This window comes from Sesamum indicum, linkage group LG3, assembly GCF_026168435.1.
Source record: "Sesamum indicum cultivar Baizhima isolate 11 linkage group LG3, ASM2616843v1, whole genome shotgun sequence".
In the NCBI taxonomy this organism is placed as follows: Eukaryota; Viridiplantae; Streptophyta; class Magnoliopsida; order Lamiales; family Pedaliaceae; genus Sesamum; species Sesamum indicum.
In genome coordinates, this window is record NC_142659.1 from 20,797,769 (window position 1) to 20,809,080 (window position 11,312).

At 36.9% G+C, this 11,312-nt stretch overlaps 1 protein-coding gene across 1 annotated transcript; it reads left to right on the forward strand.

Moving 5' to 3' along the window:
• The first annotated feature begins 3,629 nt into the window (after nt 1-3,629).
• Nucleotides 3,630-6,321, forward strand: LOC105158258 (uncharacterized). Its single transcript, XM_011074943.3, has one exon. The coding sequence runs from the start codon at nt 4,548-4,550 to the stop codon at nt 5,826-5,828; it is 1,281 nt and encodes a 426-aa protein (XP_011073245.1). The 5' UTR covers nt 3,630-4,547; the 3' UTR covers nt 5,829-6,321.
• Nucleotides 6,322-11,312: the final 4,991 nt, after the last annotated feature.

Sequence of the window (11,312 nt, forward strand, 5' to 3'; positions counted from 1 at the left end):
AAATCTCAAAATAGCAACTTCCTCTACGCCCGCACTTGGTTCTTCTAATTTTGCCAGCTCAAGAAGAAAAGATTGATCAAGCGACACCCGGATTTGAACTGGGATAAAGGATTATCAGTCCCCTGCCTTACCACTACCACTCGGCCATGCCGCAAAAAGGTTACTCTGCGCATAATTCTTGAAATCTGCCTCATTCAATCCGGGCTTTTACCATGTCTCCCGAACAATCTCAGTACATATGGCGCAAGACGATTCCACATATCAAGGTCGGAATGGGATCGGGTGTTTTCACGTCTCACCGTAGTGCCCGGTTTGTCTTGATTGGAGATTGATGAACAGGAACTCTTTTTTTTTTGACTGGCTACCTAGCAAGAAAACTCAAAAGCTCCTCTCCTTATCAGTCGAGTGACTTCATACCTCTCCTTATCAGTCGAGTGGCTGGAGCGGAGTTAGCGCAACGGCTTTCGTGCTAGCGCGCTCATCCTTTGCTTGTTCCCTTCGCCCGCTTAGAAGTGGATTCGAACCACCTAACCGTCAGTCTGAGCTCTCTAGATCAGTCAGTTTCTCTAAGCCCTGTGTTGGTTGGGGGAAGAGGGCATTTCCATCGCGAAGGATTCAATCCAGCCACAGGTTCCCCTACGGCTACCGTTAATTACTTTTTATTTGAAGGAATATTTATACTTTTTCAAACAAAGAGGCAATATTCGTAATTATACGAAACTTAAAGAAGATAATTGTAATTTACCCTAAATTATATATCAGTGTATCCATATCATATATTATGTTCACGTTCTTACATCATGCTAGTTTTTGTCCATATTTATTGATTATAAAAATTCATAATGTCAATATATGCTATATGTCAATAGAGTTGTCACTTGTTTCCATTAAGTAATCCATAGTAAAACACATTGGAAAGGCCAAACAAAATTCAAACTCAACATCATAAATTCGAGAAGTGTTCACAATCATGTCCAATAATCAATGTAATAAGGGGTTAAATATAGTTTAAAGTTGTATGTCGCCTGTATAGAAAATTTTCCTAAAATATAAAAATCTTCAAAAATCCTCTTGGACTCAAATATCACACAATAATTAACGACGTACAATTTCAGTCGTTGATCATTAAGTTGGAAAGGGGGAGGGGTTGAAGGTTCTTATACTTCAGTAGGGCTTTTGATGTGGGCAGTATCTTTATCGAGTGTATGGATGATTGTTAAACACTTTTTATTTTCAAAAAACGGGTACGCAGTTGAGTTAGCACATATAACTGATATTAATAGTATTTCCAAAATCGTATAACACATGTAACTAGTGGTTGTATATAGTACCGTTAGAGCATTTAAATGTTATAAGAGAAAGTAAATTGCCATTTGGTTTTAACTGAAAGAAACATGCCATAAAACTTTACAGATCTACTAGCAATTGACGAACACTCAATGCGCATGCATGATTTAAATTTTATTTTGTATCTATTTTAGTTAAATAGAAAGAGAAGAAAAATAGAATGATAATTAATCAAAATTAATAAAATAAAATGACTTTAGATGTGTATGAATAAAAAATTATTAATAGAATTAATTCATCAAAAAAGAGGTTATTGTGGAAAAAATAAGTATCGTTAAGGACATGATTTTAGACAATTCACGTTTTGTCAAACATGCATCGAAGTTGATTTAGAGGTTTTGCTCTGTCTTAACAAATAGTACCGATTAATCCACGGTTCTCTCTCAATATAGGATTTTTTATTATTTTTTTCAATTAAAAATATTTTATAAATTGTAAGAATTTATAAGATTCTTTAAAATAAATTTAGCTAAATACCCTCTTAGAGTTTCAAGAACCAAGTATCCTTCACAAGACAAAAATATTCATTAGAGCTTTTGTGAGGACTTCTACTTTAATAAAAAAAAAAGTGCTTATTAAAATAAATTTGAAAATTATAATAGAATAAAATCGAAAGTAATTGTAAAAATTTAATGAAAAGTAAATAAAACTCATACAGTAAGTGTTTGGATCTTCTCCACTTTCAAAAACATTTAAGTGAAAGTTGAACTAGTTAAGGATGAATTTTCATAAAATAAATTTGAAGTTATAGGTAGTTCCACTAAATGGATGAGTCTTTATTTCATTTAATGTAAGTTTATTATAATTTATTTTATAATTTTTTTGTTAAATTGATATATATCGAATTAATGTAATGCTTAAATCGTTACGGTATTAATATAATCATATAATTACCACTAATATAAAGAAACTAAAATTGACACATATAATGAAAAAAAATTGGTTTACTTTGTTTTACATATAAAGTAAAAGATATTTTGTAAAATTTATAAAATAGAATATAAGCTTTAATATAAGATTGAAAATTAGGACGTATGTTGTAAAAATATATATTTGATGCGAGTAAAAAGTTGTTCGTATAAACACATTTGACTTGGATTTTGCACCGAGCTTTTGCACAAGCTCTAAAGAGGGAACTACACTGAGGAAAAACAAAAGAAAGTCCTTAACATTTTGAGAATCAAGCCAGTAAATAATGTAGAAAAAATAATAATTGAAGCTGTAAAAGCTAAGATGACAATTCAGAGCGAGACTGTTTTGAAAAATAGTTTTCTTAGTTTGTATAAGTGTTGAAGAAATGTTATCCTATAAGGAGGGGGTAGGTCCCCCTTTTACAACGTTTACCTTCTCTTGGCCGAGGGAGTCCAATCCCCTAGCCACTTAGGGAGTGGTTGCTAAATGATAAGATATAATGATTTAGGAGAATTTTCAAGTTATTAGTCGTTTGGAGCTTATTTTTAAAGAGAATAAGCCTTTTTAAAAGTTAAATTTCCCAAATTCCTAGGAAGAGGTTGAAATAGGTCCCATAACCTCCCCAGTTCTTTGGTGCATCCTTCGTGGCGGGACAATTATCATCATCCTTCCGATTTGTTCGGCCGTGGTTCAAGTATGTGCAAGTAGGAATGCGTTTATGTCCAAATTGTCGTGAAGTCATCCTTTTGTCTGCCCCTTTTGCGTATTTTCTTGAGCCTTCTTTGGGCTTCTCCATTTAATAACCCCCTTACAGGAGTTTGGGTCTGGAGTCCCTTCCACTACAGTGCGTGATTTTAGATCTCAACTCTTTTTCAAATTAAACTCTATCTTGGGCAGTATAAATTTGTTGGCATCAATATCAAAATAATTTTTTTTTAAAAAAAAAAAGCAAAACAAATGCATTTTTGAACTGAATTTTTTTTCTTCCCTCCCAAAATTTCTGTGAAGAGTCTAATTTCAGACAAGAATTAAAATTAAAAAAAAAAGAAAAAAAAAACAGGAAGTAGAGAGCCCTTGAGTCTAATTATCTGAGGCATCGCAGTTTAGCGGAATTGTGTTTCTGATCAATGAGATGTGAACACGTCACTTCAAAACAGCTAATAGTCTGGCAGGTAATAGTCACGGCTGGTAGAGCGCGTCGTATGGATAAACCTTCCATAACCAGAAATTGATAATGCCAAACTGCTTTCCCACCTTCCAGGTCGAGATACAACCATTTCAACACAACGTACTGCATGCAGTTATCGTACATCGTGCATCAAAGGTTGTACTTCTGAATAGAATTAGAGAAAAGCTATTACTTTCTAATCAGATACAATACGAGAAAAGAGAGGAGAGAGAGAGAAAGGGGAAGTATCGAAGGGGAGAGCGATCAGAGAGAGAAAACACAGAAAAGGGGTCTTCAATTTTCTGATTCAGAAATTCTTTCTGCAGAAAATAAACAGAGTGCAGATAGAGAATGTGAAGCAAAATTTTGAAGGGATAAGGAGCAATGGATGAAGAAGCTTAATGGGTTGCAGAGGAGAAGTGAAGAGGAAAAGAAGAAAGGAAAAATAAAGCTGACAGTGTTTTGGGATAATTTTTTCTCCTGAATATGAATTCTGGGAGCTCCAATAAGGTCAGCTAATAAATTTTGTGAACTCATAATTTTGTGCAAGTTTGAATCTTTGTGTTAGTTTGATTCATTATTCTTCAAGTTTGAATTTTGAGTATGCGAAACCTGAAGTTGAAGTCGAGAATTCAAGCTTGAATCTTTTATTGAGGGAGTGGCATTTGGGCTGTTGTGGAGTTTTCAGGATGCCGATAAATTCGTAGCGGTTTACTTGGAGTTGCAGAGAGGTATCTTTATTTGGTTTTGAAGATTTAGGTCAATAAAGTGTTCTTTTGTATTATAGTTTTAAACTTTGCGTTGAAGGTTGAAGAATTTGAAAGTTTCTGAAATTTGGGTTTTTGGAGGGAGAGTTAGTTTAATTGGAAAAATGAGATCTCGTGGTATGAACTCAACCCTCCAATTATTGTAGTTGATAAAAAGTTGAGGTTTTGGAGTTGGGTTTTGGTTTGACAATGCTAGGGTTGGTAGTAGTCAGATTAATTGTTATTTGGAAGATGGGCTTTGGGAAATGGAGCAAAACAACTGTAATTTAGTTAAAGGTTCTGTATCATTGGTGTGGTAGCGTGTAGTTCTGTTATATGGACTTTTAGTGTGGAGAAGGAGAGACTACAGAGAGATGCAACCGCCTCATCAGCATTCACGTATCAATCTTGCTGAGTTGAAAGCTCAGATAGTAAAGAAACTAGGGCCGGAGGGGTCCAAGCAGTACTTTTCTTACTTGCACAGATTCCTGAGTTTGAAACTGAGTAAGGTTGAGTTCAATAAGCTTTGTCTAAGGATTCTTGGGCGGGAAAATATTCCACTTCACAATCAGTTTATTCGTTCAATTCTGAGAAATGCTTGTAGTGCCAAAGCCCCACCAGCACCAAGTCACAAGGATGATGCTTACAAATATGTTACACATGTTGGTGGGAAGGAGATTTCAGCTGATGGTTACCTGCAGAATGGGTCCCACACCAGTATGACTCAGGCTTCCGGCTTGCCAGGTCTATCAAATGGAGGTGACATGCTACCAGTCTCGCCTCGAAAGGCCAGGACTGGTTTTCGTGATAGGAGAAGTGGGGACCGCCGTAGCGCTCTTGGCCCTAATGGGAAGACTGGCTTTGCTTCTCATCTGTCTACTACCACGCAGTCAAGTGATTTAAATGCCGTGGTGGAGAATGGGGATATGAATCCACCTGATATTGGGAGGGCAGTGCAGCAGCATCAAGGACTCCTGCGGCAATCAGATAATGAGAGTGAGAATTTGGTTATGCAACCTGCTAAAATGTCCATAGTAAGGAGATCACCAGATGGTTCAGCTCCCCTATGCAGCAAGGATGAGACAGAGTTGGTTGTTAGAAATGATGGGAAAGAGAATTCTGCTAGGAGTCCACTCCGAGCGCCCCTTGGGGTTCCGTTTTGTCCAGTCAGCGTTGGTGGGGCCCGCAAGGCCCTGCCTCCAGCAAGTCGCGGTGGATTTATCAGCACATTCAATGACTGCGCTTTGTTGGACAGTCTTACATTAAGGAAACGAATGGAGCATATTGCTACGGCACAGGGTCTTGAAGCAGTGTCAGTGGATTGTGCCAACATACTGAACCATGGTTTAGATTCTTACATGAAAGGATTAATTAGGTCTTGCATTGAACTCTTGGGAGCAAACTCAGGGCATGAGTTGACAAAGAGTAATGCCCACAAGCACCACTCACATACGAAACTTATTAATGGTGTCAAACAAGGTCATCAATATCAGATTCAAAATGGTGGCGAGCATTTTGGATTGCAAGAACAGAAAATCCGTGGCCCAATTTCTTTGCAGGACCTTAGAGTTGCTATGGAACTTAATCCAAGGCAACTTGGGGAAGACTGGCCGTTGTTGCTAGAGAAAATATGTATGCATGCATTTGAAGAGTAACATGGGCCATGGATTTAATGTTCCCAGTGGAGTGAATTGGTCCCTACTGGATTGAAAGGCATGCTTGTGGTGCTGGTTATCTGGCCTTGTGTGGCCTTGATTGTTCTGATTCATGGCCTTTTGAACCAGTGTAGTGCTGCTAAGTAACGAATTCCTGGATAATAGGGACCAAAGCAGGGAATCTTTATTCCTTCCTGCTCTCGGGCTTTTCTTAATTGGAAGAAGCCATATTCTCAGCCACCATTCAGATGAGAAGAATGCCCAGATTAGGTTGCACTGTTGTATGATTAGCGTTATCCCCACTTATATCTTTTTTTTCTTTCTCCTGTAATTTACAGCCAATGAGAAATTCTAGAACAGTTTTGCAGGAATAATTTTGTGTAGTTCAGTACTTCAGCAAAAGGGTGGGAATCCGTGATGCAATAGACATGTGTATGTACCTTCACCACGAAGACCAGTTGGAATCTTAATATTAACAACACAATTTAACAAATTGCACCATTTGCTTTTCTTTCTTTTTCTTACACCCAATACATTGCTGCTTCTGGTGTGTGTACCTTTAGCTTTCAGATTTGCATGACCATGTTAATAAATGTTGGAACTGTCTACCAAGCACAGGCTTATTTCTTGATGCATTTGCACTGAACTTACCGTGATACAGCTATGCTTTTGATTAGTGCACAAGGTGTTCGTTTGGAGTTACTTTCTTACTTAGTTGTGGAAAACTGATGAGAACTTACATGATATTAGGCCCACAATTTAGCGGTCTCTAAGTAGGCAACGTAGTCATGTGAAGAAGTTTTGTTATTTGCTTATCATGTACAATCATAACCTTGTCATTAACGGAAGACTGCTGTAGTAATATCGAGGCAGATGCAGAACTACTCCTTGTTTCGTCATGGTGTTTTGGTGGTCCAAATTGTTTACTCTGTACTATTCCACTGCTCTTGAGGATCTGAGTAGCTGTTTATTTATCATAGTGTCACAAACACACACACAAAAAGAAAAAGAAAAAGGAAATTAAAAAAACACATGTCTATGGAGAAAATTTCTTGTTGCTTATAGTTGAATCCAAATTTTCAATATTTGTTGCTCCCCTTTCTCAATTGAATAATGAGGCATAGTTTGTTTAGTTTATAGAAAAAGAATTTTAGGATCTCTCAAACGATATAATCTGACTCCCGCAGGAAATTTCAGTTTCCTGTAGTTCAATGTATGGCGCAGGTTATAATGGTTCTTTTGTATTATATGCTGGGAGTTGTTCAGACTACAGCAGTAAAGTTCACAGGTTATGTCATTGTCCTTTCTACTATATATGTTCTTACTTCTGCTGCTACCGATTCCTATAGTAGTTCAACAGTCCTTGGAGCATTCTCCTAACATGTGAACATCTTTTAGAGGTTAAAGCTGCATTAGTACTGGATACTGTAGTTGATTCATACTTGTATAAGTACTCCGATTATGAATAACTCTAGAAGGAGGTTGATAATGACTCTTGTAAAAAGCAAAGCAACTTAGAAATGCAATTAGAAAAGCTGGTTAATTTATACAACTCCGGATCTTCAGCTGTCTATGCAAAAAGCTTATGTAGAGAAGCAAAAAATGATTAGATTCTTATTCTTCAGCCTTTTAACCTTTAAATTTATTGAAACGCTAAAGAAAGACGTCTACTTTGAATATAGACTCCGCCATTAACTTGTCTTATTAACAAAAAAAATGAAGAATCTATTGTCGTTAATCTGTACAGCCACCATGCCACACTAACAATTACTTTTCCTGGTTTATCTTGTGTTCTCTTTTGCAGGACATTGCAATGTGGCATGACCCTTGAAGTGTATGAAGTTCTTGTTCAGTGTTTGAATTTAGACCTTTGAACAAGTCGGAACAAACGTGGGTTTCCTGTAAGTTGTGCTATATTAACTGCTTTTCTGCTGTTTTTGTGCTTAACAATGTGCTTATTAGTTCCATTCACGAGCTATATTTCCGGTTACACATTCAAGTTTTATTTTATTTACTCTGTAGGCAGTATTCCATTGGTAACTATTGGAAATTTGACTATTGCTATTAAACTTGAGATATGAAAATATGAATGGTATCCGAGCTATTTCTGATATATGCAAGGCAAAGTAATCCATGTCAGTTATCCAGAGGCTATGTAATTCAGGTACTGCAACAAATTCTAAGTTACACGTTCACAAAGGTAATCTTTATTGTCGCAATGGTCATCGTCATGATCCTCATGTTTAGCACTTTTGGCAGCTTACCATTTGCTAATTCAATGACAACTTCCTCTGTTGCCTGTCAAGAAAGGAAACACAAGATTCAGTTATTTTTTTATTTTCATTTGGGCTATGCGGCACATTAATATCCTATATGCCAATTTATATTTTGAACTCTGATGTATGCTAGCGGAAATTGAGCTTAGGGTTCCATTTGGTCCTTCAAGGGGTTGAAAGCGCACTCTAGCATTGCGAAAGGCCTTGCCCTGTTTGCCTGGGATGTGATTAATTGCGAATTTGGTTGTAGGAGAAAAATGCATAGTGATAATCATAATCATTTTGAAACAATATGATTAATCTAATCATCCATGAGGTTTTGTCTATACTGATTTTCTGGCTCCTTTTGGTAGCATTCAGGACCGAATATTCTGGAAATAGGTTAGCTAGCATTTTGGATGTAGATACCTGCTCAGATGATTTTAGAAGCCCGTAAATCTATCCTCTTCAGTGGAATTTAACAAACTCTAGCTAATGTGGAGGTTGGTTGAAGATGATGTTACGCGGTGTAGGATCATCCCTCAATTACATAGAGCCTCACTTAGCTCTCAACCTTATCCATAAACGATCTCTATCTCTTCATTGCTATGGTACTCTTTGTAGTAGGTAACTTTCTATATCTGGGCCACTTTACTTACCCTTAGCTTGTGTTCGATACCTCACGCCTTCACTTAATCCAAAAGCTTGCTTCGTGTTACAACTCAGCGATATGAAATGAATACCATGGTTAGCAATAACTTCCCCTTCGCCTACATGCCTTTCATCACCTCTCCCTTGACTCTTCGTTTATATTCCTTGTTCCTTCCATCTAAGCTCAAAGCTAGCTTCATCGCTAACGTAAGGCTGAATTGAATTTCTTTCTATGTGAAATAAAAGAAAGAGTTCACCTAAAAGTTCTTCTCCTGAGAGGAAAGAGCTGCTAGTAGAGGCGGCTTGGCCAACGAGCCTTTATTTTGCTTTCTGGAATCAGATGTGGCATCAACTAAGCAGTAGTGAAATACTGGTCCAGGAGCGTATAGAGTTGGAGTGCTTTTTTAAGACTACCTAACCGCCTTTTTTTGAGTTCAAGCAAGGACAATTCTTACACAAGCCTCTTTGAATGAGATCAGTTAAGATCTTTTTTCAAGTTAACTTTACGCCAGTGACACCATTTAAATTGAAAAAGCAGGAAGTTAGTTTTCAATCAACCCATCAGGCAAGAGCAATCTATCAGTAAAGCGCTGGCCTAATCTCATTAAAAGTAAGCGCATCTAGTTGGAGTCCTTCTGTAAGCTATACGAGCGAATACTTTACAATGAGTAGCAGGTGAGTTTGAAAGTGCAGGGATAGAGACTCTTTCAAACAAGCCAGGAAAACTAAAAAAAGTACCACTTTCAACGATTTAATAAAGGCCAGGGCTATTCTTATCAGTACTGAAATTACTAACTATCTAAAGCTAAAGCGCAATAGCAAAAGCTATTCTCGCGCCTGCTGTGCTAAGATACTCCATTTTCGTAGAAGCAAGTCGGATGCTCAACTGTGAATGGTCACGCAGCTGGTTTCCCTACTAACAAGAAACAGGAGCAGAATCTAGGGGCACGAAGAGCCAAAGGGGTATAGATAGGAGAACATCATGGCATGCTCAATTATCTCTTAACCTACCATGTTAGGCTCTTTAACCATTGTTGTTGCTCACCATATGTATTCCATGCCCCCTTATCCATATCTAGCTACTGACTATGGTACACAACTGTCATTGTTCACACATCTAATGTGGATTGGTGGATTTCTCATAGTTGGTACTGCTGTGCATGCAGCCATTTTTATGGTAAGAGACTATGATCCCGAAATTTGCCTTTGGCTCTTGTATTCTTTTTACAAATTCTGAAGTTTCCTTTAAGTCTTAACTATCCAGTCTCTCTGGTTTTCTGCTTGCATTGTCGGCAGCAGATCTAAAGCCAAAGACAGTCCTGCCACCAGCTAGTAAAAGTTGAATAGATAAAAGTGCAGCTTGATTGAACTGAAAGACTTCCATACAGAATAATCAAGACAAAACAAAGGTTCTTGATTAAACTTTAGATGCCAGTCAGTGCTGAAGTTCACTGAACTACTGTTTTCCAGGCCCTATTAAGTTGCTAACTCAAGGACGTCCTGCTTTTGTTCGACAGTAGAATGGAGGATGATATTATTGAATTTTACCTTGTAACAGATATAAATACAGAAAACCATTAATGTCCAAACAACTGATGATTAGCCACCAATCATCCGCTTCTAGTGTTTTTAGTGCTAAATAAATATCCATAACTCGTAAATGTTGCTATCGACGACTATATTGGCAGTTCTTGGATAGCAGCAAATACATGAGTTTTCTTATGATTTCAGTAGATTTTGTTTTAAGCTGGTAACTCTATGTTTGCCTGCTAACAATTATACGGTAGATAGATTTGAGTTTTTTTTTTTTTTTTGGGAATGGCAACTTAAAGAATACATTTCTGTTAGCCTGACTTCTGCTGTATTTAGTTATTCCTAATACTTCAAATGCACAAAAAACTTCTTCTCATTCATTTACATATTGCGCCTTAGACCTCATCTAGTCTTCACCAGTTAGTATTAAACTTATTTTGGCAGTAGCTCTTATGCATTATTGTAGGTTGTTTGCAATAGCTTTTGCTTTAATGGTGGGAGTAAGTCGTAGAAAAGTTGTAAGATTGGTTGCAGTGGAAGTTGGGGTGTTTGACCATATAACTGAGAAGTGGAGAAAAGCTGAAGTTGGAGTTTGCAGGAAAAAGATTAATATCTACAATTTTAACATTAGGCACTTATAGCTTTTGACTTAGATACGCGGTACAAAAGCATAAGGGGTAAGACAAAATACTATTTTCAACTTATGTCCAACAAAAAGCTGATAAGCACTAAGTAAATTATTACAAACGCTCCATTAGTCTTACCTAGTATTTGTTCTGTTTGACGACATTTTAGAATCTTTAATAAATAGATGAACATGCAATGATGCATATGGAGAAGAGATACATGTTTGTGTATTAGTTTTGTTCTGTAGTTGTTCATAGACATAGTAACTCTGATGTGCTTGAAGAAACAAATTATATCTTACAAGTAAAAATTTTTCGGACAATTTGGATCGTATGGCATATCTTAAAAACATACAGTACTTATATGTTATTTTGCATGTGATTAAGTATTATTTCAATATTTCCTTGACTCATGTATA